Source organism: Corythoichthys intestinalis, chromosome 3, assembly GCF_030265065.1.
Source record: "Corythoichthys intestinalis isolate RoL2023-P3 chromosome 3, ASM3026506v1, whole genome shotgun sequence".
NCBI classification, from domain to species: domain Eukaryota; kingdom Metazoa; phylum Chordata; class Actinopteri; order Syngnathiformes; family Syngnathidae; genus Corythoichthys; species Corythoichthys intestinalis.
Window position 1 is genome coordinate 51,490,325 of NC_080397.1, and position 20,791 is coordinate 51,511,115.

Below are 20,791 nucleotides of genomic sequence, written 5' to 3' on the forward strand. Positions count from 1 at the left end.
GGTGACTCTTCAAACATGTAAATGCTGGTTAACAGCATTTGAAAACGAAATTGCGGAGTTTAAAGCTTACTGTTAGCGGTTTAGCGAACGTACTTCAGGTGAACATTTCAAAATATGTTTATCAAAGTATGTATTCATGTTCATCATATAAATAACGATTTCTGGAGTTAATCCCACATACTTCAGAATTCAGATTCTACACGAAGAAAAGCTTTAAAACCACACCCTTTATAAAAAATCGTCAATAATTATAATATTATTATATATAGCAGTACAATATTAATGCTATATATATTTTTTTTAAGAATTGTTTTGAATCATGTTGGAAAGGCGGAGTCAGTGTTCTGAGTCTGTTTACATTACATTGTTTTACACTAGTTAAAGCTATCAGCATTTGACCTCATTGTTTATTTATGATTTATTGTTGTTATTTACATGTTTATTTGTACTTTAATAAAGAATTTAACTGTTCCAAATAGGTGTAATAAAAAAATTCACTGCTTAATTGATTTTTTTTTTTAAAAAGTGGAAAAAATTATTACTAGGGCTGTCAAAATTTTCGCGTTAATGGGCGGTAATTAATTTAAAAAATTAATCACATTAAAATATTTGACGCAATTAACGCACATGCCCCGCTCAAACAGATTAAAATGACAGCACAGTGTCTTGCCCACTTGTTACTTGTGTTTTTTGTCTCCCTCTGCTGCCGCTTTGGTGCGACTGATTTTATGGGTTTAAGCACCGTGAGCATTGTGTAATTATTGACATCAACAATGGCGAGCTACTAGTTTATTTTTTGATTGAAAATTTTACAAATTTTATTGAAACGAAAACATTAAGAGGGGTTTGAATATAAAATTTCTATAACTTGTACTAACATTTATCTTTTAAGAACTACAAGTCTTTCTATCCATGGATCGCTTTAACAGAATGTTAATGTTAATGCCATCTTGTAGGGCTGCAGCTATGGAATATTTTAGTAATCGAGTAACCGACTGAAAATTCTATCGATTAATCGAGTAATCGGATAAAACAAATATATTTTTAGATGAAGAGCAATTATAGATCTACATGAGAAAACAAGACATTTTCAGTCAATCAATGTCTTTATTTTTGATGTATATTGTTGAAAACAGCCAACAATTGCATCTCAGATGTAACTAGAATTAAAAACAAAAAAAAAGACTAATTCACTATATGTATATTATATATATATACACACACACCTAAAAATGCCTTTACGCTTGATAACACACATCACTTAAAAGTTAGGATTTTTTTCCCACGTTTTTCAATTGAATTTTTATTTGTGTCAAGCCATTTTTAAGTTCTAGTAAAGTTTTAAGTTAGTCTAAACTGTAAGTCCTGATAGGATTTTGAATTTTTGCAGTGTTCAAAATAAATGTATGATACAGGCTGTATTGGAGCACATTAGGGACTAGTGCTACTTGGTGTTTTATCCAGCAATGACTACTGAGCTAAAATTGATAGTTAGCATTATTAAGTTTTTATTTGACACCCTTATCACTCCACAACGCTATGTTATGTTAAAGCCTGTATGTAAGACACGTTAGCCACGCATCGAAAGTGGTCTTAATTAATATAAACCTAGCCCTCCGCAGGGCTAACGTTACGTGAGCTAGTAGTGACAATAACGTTAATCTTATATATTAGCGCTTAGCGCTCTTTTTTTAGCGCTTAGCGCTCTACTGCTTTAAGATGGCGGCTGTTTGCTAACGCTGCCCAGACGCGGCCTAGTCTGTCAATTCGCATCTAGTTCAACATACGTGTGATCTCTATGAGACTCATCAGATGCTAGCTGCAACTAACGTAGCATGTGCAGGCTAGTATTTAGCAACGTCGGCGTCGTTTGTAGCGGCTGTCTGCTGCAGTAAGTAATTTTTTTTTGCTTCTTCCTCTACGCACGTGACATCAGCGCGTTGTCCCGCATTAAAAGTAGTCCGAGCAAAACGTGATGCTTAGAGCTGTCAAAATAAACGATTACTCGAGGTGAATAAAATTACTCGGATCAGTTTTTAAACTCGAGTTACTCGAGTTGCTCGAGTATTCGTTTCAGCTCTACCATCTTGTTGATTTATTAAAATAATTAACAAATACAATACTTATGTACCGTATGTCGAATGTATATATCCGTCCTGTGTCTTATCTTTCCATTCCAACAATCATTTACAGAAAAATATGGCATATTTTATAGATGGTTTAAATTGCGATTAATCACGATTAATTAAATTTCAAGCTGTGATTAACTCGATTAAAAATTTTAATCGTTTGACAGGCCTAATTATTACATTAGTCGGCTGACTAATCAGGAGAAAATGAGTCGTTTGTTAGTTGTACAGGGTACCAGAATGTATTTCCTCCAGACTCTTCTCACCTTTTTAACACCTGACCCATTTTCATGTCTCCAATTATAGATCTGAAAAAAAAATACATTGAACAATTTTTTTATTTTTTTAAAAATAATTTTTGTTTTTCAGTGGGGGGTTCGGAGGAGCTACTTCGCGATTTTTCACTTATCACGGCAGTTTCTGGTCCCCATTAACTGCGAAAAACGAGAGATCACTGCATACATTTAAGGGGTTTTTTTGTTTAATTTTTTTTTTTTTTTAATTATACTTTGGTGAAAAAAGGGAAAAACTTGTCTTTTATGTATGTCTTTCCAATGCTGTTAAATCTGAATAAATACATTGAACACACCAAAATAATAACAATTTTCGCGGGGGATTGGGTCCCCATTAACTGCGAAAAATGAGGGATCATTGTAGCACTTTTAATGCATGTAAAATGCAGAGGGGGTTAGTGGATTTTCTCACCACCTACTCCGGTTTCCTACCATATCCCAAAAGCATGCTATGTTCAAGAAGCACTCTAAATCGTAAGTTTGTCCATTTGTGCCCTGTTATTGACTGGCAGACTGCCTATCATGCACACCTGCAACTATAATCAAGAACAGTTGGTACAGCTGAATATATTATGTGAGAAAGATAATTTTTGAATGGAAATCACACTTTTCTTAAAAGGAAAAGGGTTAGGTTGTTGCATATTTTTGAGAGAACCTTATCGAGAAAATATACAGGATTTTTAAAAAAATTCTGTTTGAATTACCATATTTTCACACACACACTAAAATCCTTCCTGAGTTTACCCTATGCAAGAATTCTGGTTGTGCTTAACAACCTCGAAAAATATGGTAATTCAAACAATAGAAAATGGCTTATAAATAAATAGCTGTTGCACTTTCCTGTCAAAAAAATATTTAAGTGCTTTCATTAGATTAGTTACTCAGTAATCTAAGTGGTATTTTTTTTGATAGTGTGATTTAGTGTATTTGAGGAATTTGTAGTGTTGTTGATTTTTTTTTGATGACATTCAATTCCCGTTAGTTGTTACCAAAATGGGAACCAATTCAAATCTTTAAATCATTGCACGCTGAGTCTTTAACGGATAAATTTTTTAATGTAGGATTAAAGTAAGCCCCATTTTACATTGCATTCCTCATACTTGTGGGTGTGCAGGTATTTGGCGTGTGCCTCGTCGTGTATGTCTGCAGTTACGCTGTATGTGCATGTTGAGGTATGTCGTGCACACGCACGTAAACGTGCACATGCGTTTTTCAGCCTGAGGCTACAGGTGATGCTAGAATGATTCCTCTCTCCTTTATGAATTTGATAACAAAGGCTGAACTTGAGTAAATGCGGCCATTTTCTCATGTGTGATGTTTGTCAGAGCCACTTCCTTTTTTCTTTGCTTCTGTTTTTTCCCCCTTATTTGTTGCACCTTCTGCTTCCAAAACTACAACTTCTTTCTTGTTCGATTCATTTCATTTCATCTTCAATTTATTTCACCTCCTTCTCACCAATATGTCTTCTTCTCCAGGACCACCAAGCCAGCTTTGACGTGAATGGCAATGACCTGGATCCCATGCCGCGCTATGATGCAACTAACGAGAACAAGTAAGAAATTAAAAGTGTTTAAGGATGGAGGCAGTTGACTTTGCAGAGGTGAAAGTAAAGCCCCTTTCACAAATACCTATACACCGTTCAAATCCCGGGATTTAAACGGGATTTGTGTGTGAAAGCAATTTCCCAGGTCGACTGACACGGAGATTAGGCGGACATTTAACAGGTTGCGTCTTAGTATTATGTCCAGGACTTTCCCAGGACGAGGCATGTGTGAAAGCACACATTTGATTTCTGTGTCACAGCACGAACGCTTATGATGTAAATATCATGGCGGGCTGATCGTCAATTCCTCTTTCTTCGCAGTAAGACGAAAAGCGGTGAATAAACAGCACAATTATCACTGTGGCGAACTGGAAATCGCAAAATTAAACTGAAAACATAACAAAATTAAATTGCTACTGTATCGTAAAGCTGAGGAAGAGAGTCCATCATCCATCTTTGGAAATGCGTGTTTTATTTTGTCGATGTTTGAGTCTGCAACTGCGGAGACAAGGTTGTACCTCAAAGCAGACAACGACAAAGCGATGCACTCAAGGGTTTATTCAATACAAACAAAAATAACCGCGATCATGGAAAAGGGGGAATAACACAATGGGTCCGTCACGCTAGGTCGACGGGGATTAATAATACTAACCTAAGCAGTAGGCAGAGTGCTGATAAGACAGCAAAATAAATACACTCAAATACCAGCACAACGGAGAGGATTTCAAAACAAGGGCGGCAGACGAACAAGCTTTAAACTGCTACTTCATTCCTTCATTTTGAATTCTGCGGCTTATAGTCCATTGCGGCTTATTTGTTGATTTATTTGGGTTAATAGGTAACAATTTATTTGACAGCGGCATCATAAGACACAATCATGGGCATTACTGAATGCTTACAATAGATGTCATTGAGTGTCATTTGGCAAATTATGTTACTAACTCTGTTTATGTCAAGCTCAGATCTTTTATATCCATTCATAACTGAAATAATTTACATAACTAGCAATGGCGTACCGCACGAATGCTATTTTTAGACCGTACGTCGCCACCTTAACCAGGAAGTGGGTCAACATAGACATGCCCTCGAATACAACTCGTGTTATTACTCTTTTTATCTGCCGGTATTCTTTCAAAAAAGAACATGCCGAGTAAACACTGCTGCTATGGAACTTGTAGAAACGACTCTAGACATTACGACATAGGAAGGATGTTTTCTTCATACGTTTCCTGAAGCTAAAAACTCGGAGGAAAAAGTGTGAAGAATGGATCAATTTGTGCGGACGTCAAAAGACCAGTTTAACGCCAGCAAGGTGATGACATTTACTTGCTGGCATTTTGTTGGAGGCCATGGTCCTACAGAGGACGAAGATGTAAGCCTTTTTCATATTTTTACTTATTTTTTAGCGTGGCGTTTTGCCGTGCTGCTTCTGTCTTACAATGAATGACCTGAAAAAAATTAAAATGGTATATGACTGCCGCTGCTGTTACCTTTTCTGTTGTACAAAAAAAAAAAAAAAAAAAAAACTTTAATAAGGGGAAGTGTAAATAAATTATAGAATTAAGATTTGTTATTAATGAAAAAATTACCCCTACCCCGTCCCCCTCTTTCCCTGGTCAACATGCCCCCCACATGGTGTAAACTGGAAATACATCTAGCTGATGATAGCACCAACATATTAGTAGTTAGTGTAGGCGTTCAGTGTATTTCTTGTTGTTGTTTGTGTTTCTTTTCTTTCTTCTCTTGTGTTTCGTCTCTTCTGTCCCCCCACAACCCCTTCCTGTTCGCTGCTTTGTCATAATAAACGAGGTATGTTGAATGATCACAATGGGACTACGTCATACTCTCAGTGTGAAACATTAAACTGTTCAGACCAACCTGGCACTTAGACTTCCATTCTCAGTGTCAAACAGCTGAAAAGGACAGGTTTAAGAAAAAAAAATTAAAAGTGTTCGTTGGCTGTCACTGAGTAGCATTTCCGATCGCTACACAAAAATAGCGATGAAAATTACTGCCAAGAACAGTCAGAGACGTAAGACAACTAAAGGATATAATATATAAGAAAGACAGGGCATATGGTGGTAAAGGATAGATTGTTGAAACAGGAGAATGTCATTGTCAGTGGCGTAAGGCAATGCACACAAGAAAAATGTGTCGATAAAAAAGCTACCTTGATCAGGTTGGCTCTTTTTCCCGTCTTTTTCAGCCCTCGACACTCAAGCCATCTCTTTAACTGAACATTTGTATGTTCTTCCACATCTTTACCAGTGAATTTGGCACCAGAGACATCATTTTTGGACAGAATTGGTAGGTTTAGGTCAGTAAACATCTTGTTTGTACACTATTTCCATGCATTTACTATTAGGAACAAAAGGGAGGTTGACCCACCTAGCAAAATTTGCGAACATCATGAATATTAATGAGCAAAAGTGACATGTTGCTTGTGGTATGCCACTAATGAAACAGCTGGTAACAGTAATGAAACAATAACTGAAGAAATAATTAGCACAGAACATGAATTTTGATGGTTATTTATGTCTGTAGTGCTGCAATGCATGCTAGGAGGCACTTTCGACAACAGTGTTGACAGCAGGTGCCAGCAGAGGTTCACTGTCTCCCCAAGGGAGCAGTGATGGCCAAATGAAGCAATGAAACTTTGCAGGCAATTGGTTCAAAGCTTCATGGTGGTTCATTTGGTCTTATGACAGTCGTATGGTGCCGCCGTCAAATGAAGTGTTACCAGTTAATATCTTTTGGTGTAAATATCCCATAATACAGTTAGGACAGCTGCAGTGCAGGTTATCTATGAACAAATGCTGTTTTCGTGCCAAATTTTGTGGGTGGTGACTTACAGTTAGGTGCGCATAATAGTGTGAAAATTACGGTTTATAAATTATAAAATGCGCCAGCCACCGTCCGCACAGACAGCACCGAGACACCAACCTGGGATAAATCAAGCCACTTTTACACAAACAACCCGGTTTATTCCTGGGACAGTTCCCCATGTGTGAAAGCCATTACACGGCTAAATCCTGCGTCACCTTACACGGGAATTTACCGTGTGTATAAGTCTGAAAGGGGCTTATGCAAATCAATAAGCTACATTTCAACTGAATGTGTGTATACGTGTTTTTTGAAGAGACATGCGGCAGACAGATGCCACTGTAATTAGCCAGATTTCATTTTGCATCTGGGGTGTTTTATGTGCTTACTGCCCAGACGAAAAAAAAACTTTGTCCATGGCGGCATGTTTTTTTATGGTTTTGAGAGCCTGCAAGATGACACAGCAGAGCGTAAGAGTGAGTACGCCTTATGCCATGGGAGCATGTCTGTTGTTCCACTGACTGCAAATCCACGGCACCCTCTATTCTGGCATCACAACTTGAAACAAGTGAGACGCAGATGTGGAGAAAATGGAAAATACGACCAAGTACAAAGAGCACAACGATGGCCAGACTGAATATTTTATGGATAAGTAAAGTGAAATGAAGTGAGGGAATACGACTGAAGCCAGTTTGGGTCATTAAGCGTCGCTGAGGGGACTGCTCTTGATTTAAATTTGTCACAAAAATTCGACACTTTCATTAAAAATAAGCTTTGTGTTCATTGTCCCTTTAGGGACACAGTTGACACGTGACTGCCGATATGATCAAAGCCATGTTTGCTAGACAGTGTCATTCTATATTGGGTGCGGCGTCACTCACGTCTTCCATTCCAGATGCTCAAATGGGAATAAATCAGTGCCGACATGTGGAAAACTTAAATATTGAGGCCACACATGCATGAAGTGATATTTTGACGGTAGAACACTGTATTTCACTGTGTTGGTATACAGTACTACCATGACTCACAGGTGTGTTTCCCGCATCACTTGTGGGGTTTAATGATATGGACACTTCAGATACCTCACCATCCAGATGATTGCAATAAATAAAGTACAAATCAAATAGCGGTTTTTAATCAAACTCAGCTCTGCTTTAACAACGGGTAAAAAATAATGTACCGTAATTTTCGGACTATAAGCCGTTACTTTTTTCCTTCACTTTGAACCCTGCGGCTTATAGACCAGTGTGGCTTATTTGTTGATTTATTTGGGTTAATGGGTCACACTTAAAAGCGGCGTCATAAAACTGTAATAAGACCGTCATAATTATGAAATGACACTATCATGGGCATTACTGATTGCTTATGACAGATGTCATTAAGTGTCATCTGGCAAATTATGTCACTAACTAACACTATGTCACCAACACTAACATTTATGTCCAGTTCGGATCTTTTACATCCATTCAAAAGTGACGTAATTTGTGGGATAACACTAAATGACATATGTTATAAGCATTCATTAATGCTCATGACAGTGTCATGTCATAATTATGATTGTCTAATGACAGTCTTTTGGCACCACTGTCAAATACTGTGTAACCAAATACCAGAACTAGCAATTAATGAAACAACTGGAACAGTAACCGAAGCAATAATTAGGACAGAACATGAATTTTGATTGTTATTTACATATGTAGCGCTGCAATGCATGCTAGGAGGCATGTTGGACAACAACAGTATTGACAGTGGTTGGCAGCAGAGGTTGACTGTCTCCCCCAAGGAAGCAGTTATGGCCAAATGAAACATCTTGAAGCAATGAAGTTTTGGAGCATATTGGTTCAAAGCTTCATGGTGGTTCATTTGGTCTTATGATAGACACTCATAATACAATGAGGACGACTGAGGCTTATAGTCCAGTGCGGCTTATCTATGAACACATGCCGTTTTTGTGTCAAAATTTGGTGGGTGGCGGCTTATAGTCAGGTGTGCCTTATAGTGTGAAAATTACTGTGTTTGTTATTATGTTTCAACAGGTAGTGGTATGAAAAAGTATCTGAACCTTTTGGAATTTCCCACATTTCTGCTTAATATCACCCTCAAAAGTGATCTGATCTTAGTCAAAACCACACAGATGAAAAAACAGTATCTGCTTTATCTAAAACCACACAAACATTTATAGGTTTTCATATTTTAATGAGGAAAGTATGCAAATAATGACGGGGGGGGGGGGGGGGGGGATAAGTCAGTGAACCATCACATTTGATATTTTGTGGCCCCACCTTTAGCAGCAATAACTTCAACCAGACGCTTCCTGTAGCTGCCGATCTGTCTGGCACATCGATCAGGACTAATCTTGGCCCACTCTTCTCTACAAACTGCTGTAGTTCAGTCAGATTCCTGGCATGGTTGGCATGAATTGCTGTCTTTAGGTCATGCCACAGCATCTCAACGGGGTTCAAGTCTGGACTTTGACTTGGCCACTACAGAACTTGTATTTTGTTGTTCTGAAACCATTCTGAAGTTGATTTACGTCTGTGTTTTGGATCATTGTCTTGTTGCAGCATCCATCCTCTTTTTAGCTTCAACTGTCTGACAGACGGCCTCGGGTTTTCCTGCAAAATATCCTGATAAACTTTAGAATTCATTCTTTCATTAATGATTGCAAGTTGTCCAGGCCCTAAGAGAGAAAAACAGCCCCAAATCACGATTCTACCCCCACAATGCTTCACGGTGGGGATGAGGTGTTGATTTTTATGAACTGCTCCATTTTTCCTCCACACATGACGTTGTGTGTTACTCCCAAACAATTCAACTTTGGTTTCATCAGTCTACAAAATATTTTGCTAAAACATCTGTGGAGTGTCCAAGGGCCTTTTTGCGATCATTAAACGAGCAACAATGTTTTTTTTTTTAGACAGCAGTGGCTTTCTCCGTGGAGTCCTCCCATGAACACCATTCTTGGCCATAATTGATGTGTGCGCAGAGATAATTGACTGTGCCATTGGTTTCTGTAAGTCTTTAGCAGACACTCTAGGGTTCTTTTTTTTACCCCTCTGAGTATTCTGAGCTGAACTTGCGGCATCATCTTTGATGGACAGCCCCTCCTTGGGAGAGAAGCAACAGTGCCAAACTCTCTCCATTTGTAGACAACTTCTCTGACTGTCGATTGATGAATATCCAGACATTCAGAGATGGTTTTGTGTCCTTTCCCAGCTTTATACAAATCAACAATCCGTGATCGTCTTCAGACAGCTCTTTTGACCGAGCCATGATGCACATCAGACAATGCTTCTCATCAAGACAATTCTTACTAGGTGTGTGTTTTATTGTGGGCAGGGCAGCTTTAAACTACTCATCAGTGATTGGACACACATGTGACTTAAATAGTTTGGTAAACATTAGTTTCAATTGCTCTTTAAGTCTACTTAAGCAGAGGGTTCACTTACTTTCCCTTTCTGTCATTGTTTGCATGCTATCCTCATTAAAATATGAAAACCTATAAACGTTTAGGTGGTTTTAGTTAAAGCAGACTGTTTCTTTCATCTGTGTGATTTTAACAAAAATCTGATTACATTTGATGGTGATTTTATGCAGAAATGTGGGAAATTCCAAAAGGTTCAGATACTTTTTCATACCACTATATAATGTAAAAAAAGACATGACATACAGTAAATGTATTACTTTATTCACAGAATAGAGGTAGGTGTGTCTATACAGTACGTTATGCTGGATCGATGTCCATGCATACATGCTGGCATGTGTGGCTTGATGCAACAACATGGTTTTTTTTTTTTTTTTTTGCCAGGAATACTGGCAAAGTGTTGACCTTGTCTGGCTTTGGAAAAGACCTCTCACAATTCATGACGTAGCCTGATGTATTGAACCTGTTCCCTGTAAGAGCTGAAGGCATGCATGAGCAAGTATTGTTTTTTGCCATGTTGCTGAGTCAGGGAAAATTGATGAATTTTTTCACAATTTTGCCAAGCATAACCTATACAACATGCTGGAGGTTCACAGGCCAATAAGGTCTGATAGGACTCCTTTGTCAGCATGACAGCATCTTTTGTTCATGACATGACAATGCTGCAGAAAAAGTGCGACTTATACTTATTATTTTTTTTATAGCAAGGATGAGTTTGAGGTGCAGCACACATATTGCTAGCCACTTGTAGCCATAGGGACAAAAAAAATCTTGTTGTGTGGATATTTGAGAGCCATTTAGCCTCAAAGCTCCATTAATTCATTGCATTTCAGTGACAATGTCTCTTAATCCTTGGCTTTTTATCCAAGGACACAGAAACATTCCATAAACACCTCTTTTATCGAGTCCATTATCATGAAATTAACATTGTGAAGTAAGGATTAACTCATTGGCTACCATTGGCGGTGATAGACTAGTCAGAGGTGCTTTAAAAATTAACTGTTAGCACATTAATCATATAATAACTGATATTACCACTTATAACACTGGGACTAAGGAACAAGATCAACAACTTTCCTACTCTTCTGACAGCTTTAATGTTGTTTAAAAAATTAAGTCATTGACTGCCACGGATTGCAATAGACATCCAATCCTTTTGGACTTGGAGAGGCTGGCAGCAATCGTTCCATCCCAATCAAAATGCATTTGATGTCTATCAAAAGCAGTTAATAAGTTAAAAAAATGCATGTTGGAAAAGCTACTGCATTAAGAAGACATACATGATCTAAAAAAATCGCTGTGTGTCAGTGCGTGTCAGAATGAGATGAATATTCCTTTCTGCTAATTACGTATCCATTTGAACAATTCTACCTTGGTATGACCTAAAATTAAGTAGGGGAAGATCTTCCATAATACAGTACCCCGCTCTGATTGATCTATTCTCTGCGTGTAATGCATTTTGGAGTCCTGAATCTCTGGTCAGAAAACACACTGTGTGACTGTTATGATATAGAGGGAGTTTCTACAAAAAAATTAAGGTTAAAAAGAACTGATGAACAAGGTCTAATAGCTCTTCGGAAGAATAATCTATTTATTTTTTTTACTTTATTTCAAAACGCCTTTCAGAATACTCAAGGCCACTGTACAAGAAATACAAATAAAATTTGGCAAACACAAAGATCAAAAGCAAAATCAAGTACCAGGAAATTAAAAAGACGCAGACGTAACACAGAACAGAACAGAGATCAGGCTGGGTATGGTAATTCAAACAAGTGGGTTTTGAGTCTGGATTTGAAAAGAGAGAGAAGTTACATAGATTACGAGGTACAGAGTTTTAGAGCTGGGGGGTAGAGTGGATGACCGCACTGGAACTGTAGGTGACAAGATGGGCACACGGGACAGAAGAGCAGAGTGGTCGAGGAGGGGCACCGTTGCAACGGCAAGGTTACAAAACGGCTGGCAAAGTAGCGGCTCCAACATATCGCTGGAACCCTCCAAAATGAAGGAAAAATACTCACGTATATTCTAGGGGTGCAATGGTTCAGTTAGCCCACGGTTCGGTTTCGGTTTGCGTTTTGCATTAAAAAAAAAAAGTCTGACTTTCCAAAAGAATGCCTTTATTTTGCTTTTAAGAAAATGAAATAAACACTTAAAATGTAAACATTTTTAACTGTTAAAATGCCTCTTAGCTCTTTGGCTAGTGTAGTGACTGACTACTGAAATGCACACACAGTAGTAAAAATAACTTCAAAAGAACAATTGCACATTAGCTTGAACTACTGAGTGAACTGACTGAATATAAACGACAGTTCAGGGGAAACAAACAATAACAAAAATAAAACGGCTAGCAACAGCAACAAATAAATAAAAATACTGACCGTTTTCATGTGTGACTTTAGACCAAAACAGGAAGTAACTATGAGCGGTTACCATGGAAACGAATGTATAGTGGGAACCTTTCTAACACTTTCTATTCAAAATGCTCTTCGTACATTACTACAATATTCTTCATTCTACATTCATTATGAAGCAATAACAAAATAGGAACGCACAGACATTAAGGAAACCAACTTTAATCAGATTACTGGTTTGGAAAAATGAACGTGTTGGATTGCTCGTTACTGAAAGAAAGTAATCAGATTACAATAACCGCTCATTTTGCGATGCCGTGCGACATGTATAGTGTATTTGTACAGCTTGGAGCCTTCAAATCTTTGTTGTAAAAGATCATGATATTTTTAATTGCCTGTTATATTTGCCACATAGTGATGCTATTCACCTGCGATTCAACTTTCAAATTGCAGCAAAACTAATTGCAGAATGCATATGTTCTGCCTGTAATGAAAACTAATTGCAGATCACTGTGCCATTTTTTAACCACATTCAACACTGTGACTGGCTTAAGGCATATTTTTCCCAAAAATGTCAGTCAATGTCACAGTTTTACATGCTTTAAGGACCTTTGTCTTTTAGCCCTTTGTGTTTAAGATATGCTTGTTAAAACGTTCATTTTGGGACATTTGCAGTTCCTCAGAGCCTTCCAGTGGTGGTGGGGGAGGGGGGATGCAGATGTTCCCCGCAGGAGGAGTGTGTGTCCTGTTTGTATGCGCATGTGTCTGTGTATGCAAGTATGTAAATATGGTAAAAGGTCTTTCTCACTAGCACTTTTCTACTTACAATATCCAAGGTGCTTTTACAGTCTTTAGTCACTTACTAATGACACAACATGGAAGGGCAACTTTAGCTTCAGTATCTTGCTCAAGGACACTTCAACATGATCAGAGGGATTCCAACCCACAACCTGGCATTAGGAGAAAATCCCCTTTGCCATTTTGTCCTCTTCATGTGGGTTTGTGTGTATCATGGAAGTAAGCCTGTCGCAATATGCAATAATTCCATCTATCGCGCGATATATAAAAATGAAGGCGGTAATTTTTCCGCTGCGATTTATCGCCTCGCGTGCACGTGCGTGCGCGCGTGCGGCAGACGTGCTGTTAAAAGTTCGGATTCCTCGTTACCAACTGCGCAAAATGCATCTTCGTTCCAAGTCCGGCAAAAACTAGCGTCGGAGCCAATCGTTCCCATTATATCCTGTTGTTCAATGTATACCGGCCGCATCAGTGCTCCGGAGTGACTGTGGACCATCTACAGCGCGCCGGTGTCGTTGACGTGTGGGCGTGACATTTCACGCGGGTGGCTGTTTTTCGGCACAACGCCGGATATTTACAACGAAGTCCGCCAAAACATTGTTACTGACTAGGCTGCTACGGACAACCTCGCTTTGACAATAAACAGCTGATTGAAATTAAGAGCGCTGTGTCATATGCTGGTGTTGTGTAGTAATGAGCAGACGTGACTTCAGCGGTGCTTGTTAACTTTTTTAATGCGCGCACACACTAGATATCATGAAATGGCACACTAGATGTGCTACGTCCCATGCCATTGGTTACGTGAGCACAGAGTGATTATGGGTTACGTAGTCCATATACTACATCGATAAATTCTAAACTGTCATGACTGAATGGAAGTTAGGAAGGCCAAATCATTCCATACCAGTGACTACAGATAATGTTGCAAATATTGTTAATTCAGTACGTGACACAGATGGATTCGGACCACAAATAGGATGTCTTGCTCATGTAGTAAACCTAGCTGCTAAGAAAGCTGTAGCAATCAACAGTGTGCTTTGCCTCACTTTACAAGCAGTAAAGATTGTTCTCAGCACTTTTGTACAAACATTTTTCAGATCAGTAAGAAGTAAGCACATACAGTAAATATTATGCACTAAAATGCATGTTTATATGATGGCAATTTAATTTTTGCTCGCTAGCAAAAAAAAAAAAAAAAAAAAAAAAAATATATATATATATATATAATTGTTATATTTTTTTTACGGAGCTTTAAATGTATTGAATCGGATCGAAAATCGTGACCCCCGTATCAAAAATCGTACCGAACCGTGATTTAACTGTATCGTTGCATCCCTATGGAACACCATTGCAGAAGCTATGACGGGGAAAAGTTTTCATTTGCCTAAATGCTTAAGTTATTAAGTGCAAATTTTTTTTCTCTTTTTTAATTTTTTTTTAACACATTTTATTTATTCTGTGGTGCTGTGCGATATCAATATTGTTGTTTTTTATTGTTGTTATTGTAAATTGGTTTAAAAAAATTTGGGGGGCGCAATAATATCGCATATCGCAATAATTTATGAGAATAATTATCGCACACTAATATTTGTTATCGCGACAGGCCTACATGGAAGTAGTATTGCACTGGTGAAACTGGAGATGTCCCGATCCGATATTTGGATCGGATCGAACGCCGATATGGGCAAAAAAATGTGCATCGGTATCGAATCGGACGACACGGAAAAATTCTGATCCAGACTTCCGATCCATTTTTTTTTAAAGTACGGTCTGGGTTTTCCAGCACACCGATTTACATAATCCATTCCAGTTTTTGCTACGGTTTCCCTAAAATCCGGTCCGCATTTCACGGCACACCTTCAACAAACTATATTACCGTCTCCCAATTTACCGAGAGACTTTATCGTTAAAAATGTCAGCAGTATGGGATCATTTCACCTTAAAGGACGACAAAGACGAAGAGGCAGAGTGCAACATATGCCACAATAAAGTCAAGCGTGGTGGTAAAGCTGTAAGAAGTTTTAATACAACCAACCTAATCAAGCATTTAGCGAAATACCACCACAAACAATATAAGAAGTATGTTAAGAAAACCGAAGACAAAAAGAAAGGTCCTACACAACTAACACTGGCAGAAACTTTTGCTATGCGTGACAAACTGGCACTCGATAGTCCCAAAGCCCAGGGAATAACAAGAGTCATTGCCGAAGAATTCATTCTGGATGACGAGCCATTATCTCTCGTGAGTAAAGAGGCACCATCCAACACTTAGAACCATGGTACAACATACCCAGCTGTCATTATATCCTTGAGCGTGTCGGCCGTGGAAGATTCGAGAACGATTCACAAACATCCAAATTCCGATTATTGAAATATGTCAAGTAAAGCGGAACTAATACACAGTGCGGTCTTCAGGACACAATGAGAAACGGACCGCATTGCGTCCCGAGAGTAAACATCATGCTTGTCATAGACCCGGGTAATGCCAATGCTCAACTCACGGCTTTAGCTCAACTCATGCTGCTGGATAAAAAACACAAGAATACCTGACTGCTGCTGACAGCCTCTACAAACTACGTCAACGTGGTTTTACTGGAGATAATAGATATCATATGTATATAGAATTAGATGCAAAACGACAGACTCGACTGCGTTAGCAACATTGAAGTATTGAAAACTAGATGTGTTAGTAAACAGCCGCCATCTTAAAGCAGAAGACCTCCCTAGTAGGCTGTTGTGAACCTTCCAAGCGAACCTAATTAACTTTTTATCTAAAAAACTCCTAAATCGGCAAAATCTTGACTTGAATCTATCTTCAAAACAGTTTTAAAACTTTCACATGTCGAAAGTAGACAGAAGGGAAATTATGGAATAACGGGAGCAATTTTAACAACTTTAACAGTTGATTCGCAAAATTCAATGAATTGAATGTAGTTTAAAGCTACTGATACAGAATGGGGACTTGAGTATTTTATTTCCTGTTTTAGAATGTTAACTTGATACTGAAATAGTCGTTTATTTAAACCTGAGAAGCTTTTTATACAATTATTGTAACTAATGCACGAAACATTAAAAGCATCTAATAGCTAGGGGGGTTTGTAGGATTTTCCACTGAGGTCGTTTGTGTGTTTTGCTTTTTTAGGTCAGTTTACAATATTATTTGCACGTTTTACTGACTGACTATGCCATTTCTGTTTGTTATTTATAATCTTTTGTGTTTGTCACTGAATAAACAGGTCAGTTTCTTGTTACCAACCGTTGTGTGTTATTCAAACTCACCTAATTCAGCTGGCTAGTTGTTATCAAGAGTACTAAAACCCTTTTCAAAATGAGTCTGACAACTAAGTAAGGAGGCTAAATAACTTTAAACTTTAATACATGCTGAGATAGGCCGGTATCGGATCGGAAGTGCAAAACAATATCGATCTCTGATCGGAAGTGCAAAAACCTGGATCGGGACATCCCTAGGTGAAATGTGTGTGTGTGTGTATGGGTGTATCGCGAGTTGGCATGTACAGTATGTGTATCCAGTGTATTTGGATATTGTACTTTCAGTTGCCCTCGTGTGACATCCCTTGTGTGTACATCTGTTGGTTGATGTAATAAGTTGTGTGTGGTCTCTTCCTCAGACACGGGACGCGGTGTGCGGGAGAAGTGGCTGCATCTGCGAACAATTCACACTGCATTGTGGGAATTGCCTATAATGCCAGAATAGGAGGTGGGCTAATCAGGTTTTCTTTTCATCTCATATTTATATTTGTTTAGGAGAGGTATGTTCGTATTTCACATTTAGATTAAATGTTTTAAATCACTATAACAGTGAACAAAATAAGGACATTATTACCTTAGGTGGGATTAAGTCAGTTAATTTGCAAATCACAAGTAGGTCAGGTTTTAAGCTTTATTTTCAAGCACGCCGAGTCCCCACTAAATTTCCCGCAATTATTAATAATTTGGCTTAGGCAAGGTCATACTGTCCTGGTCAAGTTATTGGATTGACAGTAAAATGGTTCTGTATGATTATATACACACTTGGAAGAATTTGTTGCTACATCTCTGTTAATGGAAGAAAAAGGTTCCAGAAATAAAAATCAGACATTGCTTTTGATTTTTAATTCCAATAAAATTGTGTGTTTTTTTTTTTGTTTTTTTTTTGTCATGAACTTATGAAGCAGGCCCGGGCATAAATGATTAATATTTTGTTTACAAACCTTTTGAGCCAAACAAACAATTGTAACAAAAAAAAAAATAATAAAATAAAAAATAAAACACACAGAGCCCGAGTTGGTCTGATTCACAGTAAATGGCACATTTTAAAAATTTATATATGGATTCGGAACATTAGATTTTAATGAAATTAAAGTACAATTTTTTCACAATCCCTAAGAACCTGAAAAATTTCATACAATTTTGCTTGTACCTATGTATGATGCGACCTCTCCCCTCCTAATTTTTTATTTTTATCCAAAACTTGTGCGCCATCCTCAAGTATAATTACGGCATAAATATTTTTGCAGAATGAAAAAATTGAAACCAAAAACGGAAACGGAAAAGGAAGAACGTTTGCTAAGCTGCTAACTGTAAGATTTACTCTTCGTTAAAAAAAAAAAAAAAAAAAAAGTTAAAAAAAAAAAGCACTTTTCTTTTCATCATGCATATGGTGTTAGTGACAATTTTTCGTTTGCAAATGCTGTCAACAGGCTTGCTTTCATGTTTGAAGTGTCACATTTTAACTGCAATACAGGTAGTACCTGGGTTACGACATACTCAACATACGCGATTACGACTTCACGACGCCGTAGTCTTGTTCGCCATTTTGTCTCCTGTCGTTTTTTTTTTTTAGTCGCATAAACAGTACCTTATTTTACCTCACAGTATCCTATTTCTTACTTAACTTTATTAATATGACGCGTTCTGTCCTCACTAAACAGACATCAAACAATTGTGCTTTTTGAAGCTATTTTTCCTCTTTCACTTTTGACAATTTGTAAATCTTTAACACATACTGTATATGTTCAAAACGACATGCATAAGAATTGGGGCTGTCAAAATTATCGCGTTAACGAGCGGTAATTAATTTTTAAAATTAATCTCGTTAAAATATTTGACGCAATTAACGCACAAATGCCCCGCTCAAACAGATTAAAATAACAGCAGAATAAAAGGTGTACTTGTTGTGTTTTTCGGAGTTTTGCCGCCCTCTGCTGGCGCTTGGGTGCGACTGATTTTATAGGCTTCAGCACCCATGAGCATTGTGTAAGTAATTATTGACATCAACAATGGCGGGCTACTAGTTTATTTTTTGATTGAAAATTTTACAAATTTTATTAAAACGAAAACATGAAGAGGGGTTATAATATAAAATTTCTATAACTTGTACTAACCTTTATCTTTGAAGAACTACAAGTCTTTCTATCCATGGATCGCTTTAACAGAATGTTAATAATGGTAATGCCATCTTGTTGATTTATTGTTATAATAAATAAATACAGTACTTATGTACCGTATGTTGAATGTATATATCCATCTTGTGTCTTATCTTTCCATTCCAACAATAATTTACAGAAAAATATGGCATATTTTATAGAAGGTTTGGATTGCGATTAATTGCGATTAATTACGATTAATTAATTTTTAAGCTGTAATTAACTCGATTAAAAATTTTAATCGTTTGACACCCCTAATAAGAATAAAACACTTGACACTTTTTTTTTTTTTTTTTTTTGTACAAAGCACTTAACACATCCTTCAAACACATATTCCCACAAAAAACTGCTAAATACACTTCTAAATTAATTAACCAATGCATAAACAAACATTTTAGCTCAAACGAAAACACACCTTATGTTGGTCTTAACAGGGAGCAACTGGTTCGACGAGTTATGGCATATTCACTTTTGCCACTAGAGGGCAGTTTATCCAGCTGAAGCAATAAATGTAACATTTTCAAAACAAACCTTCACTACGCCATTCTGATTAACACTAGAAAACCCAGCAGAAGCCGACTCGGCCTTTCTCAAGTCAAATACTCCTAATATTACCAAGCAGTGGCCAATTTGGCCTCTCCTCCGGAAAAAACACAGAGGTGGCCAAAATGACCCAAGTGCTTTTGAATTAGCAAGTCGTTGTCCGACAGACAGCAACCATTCATGTGTAAATGCAACCACTCTAATAAATTGTGGTAGTATGTGGCTCAAACGGAAGGGAGCACGCCACGGTTGCATTTTTCATGTGATAGTTTGTGTCAGTTCAAGTGAAGCTACATTTATTTAAGGAGTTTTACAATTTTTACACATTTTTTAACTCACTTCTCCTATACTCCACGCACAAAAAACAAAAAAACGGCCCAAATGTGTACATTGTTTTGAAAAAAAAAAAAAAAAAAAGTGTTTTAGAACTGCAATTTGAATGTAAAGCAGGAATTGTGTCTATAGTTTAGAAGGACTGAATCAGGGGCATGGATCATGGATTTAAAATACACATTTGGGCCATTTTTTTCAGTTTTTGTGTGTGGAGAATGGGACAAGTGAGTTAAAAAAATGGTTAAAAAAAAAGTGTAAAACTCCATAAGTAAATATTGCTTGACTTGAACTGACACAAACTATCACATGAATAGTTCAACCGTGGTGTGTTCCCCTCCGTTTGGGCCGCATACCAACGCAATGTATATCTAGTGGTTGCATTTCCATATGAACGGCTGTTGTCTGTTGGACAACGACTTCCCAATTCAAAAGCACTTGGGGGATTTTGGCCACCTCTGGGTTTTTCCGGAGGAAAGGCCATATCAGCCGGGACTTCTATTAAACAAGTCCTCGAAGCAGCAAATTTTGATTCGAACTTTTTTTCGAATTGAATTACTCGAGTTAATCGATTAATTGTTGCAGATCTAATATCATCCTTCAAGAAAAATAGAAACATATTAGAAAAATGTATGATTTAACGTAAATAAAGAAAAAAACTAAGAAAATGGGAAGATACGACTGTCTGAAATGTTTTTACAGTGTATTCCTAACCTTTTTCCTCCTTCGCTATCTTCTTGTTTGTCAGGTGTACGTATGCTTGATGGGGATGTGACGGACATGGTGGAGGCCAAATCTCTGAGCCTACAGCCGCAGCATATCGACATCTACAGTGCCAGCTGGGGGCCTGATGACGATGGCAAAACTGTGGACGGACCCGCAGCTCTGGCCAGGCAGGCATTTGAGAACGGCATCCGAATGGTGAGGAAATGGTTTTTATGAACAGATGGATAAATGCATGCAGTCAACATGAAAAAAATCTGTTTTTGAAATAGTGCCAGAGAAGTAAGAGAGTTTTGGACGGTGACAGTTTCCTACCATTGCTGCCTAAAAAGGAGAAGCATGTATAAATACCAAAACTTGTGTTTAGGCTCTGCGCCAGGACCCCTTGAGTAAAAGTTGAAAGGAGAA

At 37.8% G+C, this 20,791-nt stretch overlaps 1 protein-coding gene across 1 annotated transcript in view; it reads left to right on the plus strand.

Moving 5' to 3' along the window:
- Window positions 1–20,791, plus strand: part of LOC130913537 (proprotein convertase subtilisin/kexin type 5-like) — a 305,474-nt gene that overhangs the window by 65,125 nt on the left and 219,558 nt on the right. Inside the window, exons 5-7 of the mRNA XM_057832213.1 lie at window positions 3,898–3,974; window positions 16,991–17,079; window positions 20,409–20,581. Of these exons, the coding sequence (XP_057688196.1) occupies window positions 3,898–3,974; window positions 16,991–17,079; window positions 20,409–20,581 (339 nt within the window). The remainder of the gene's footprint in view (window positions 1–3,897; window positions 3,975–16,990; window positions 17,080–20,408; window positions 20,582–20,791) is intronic.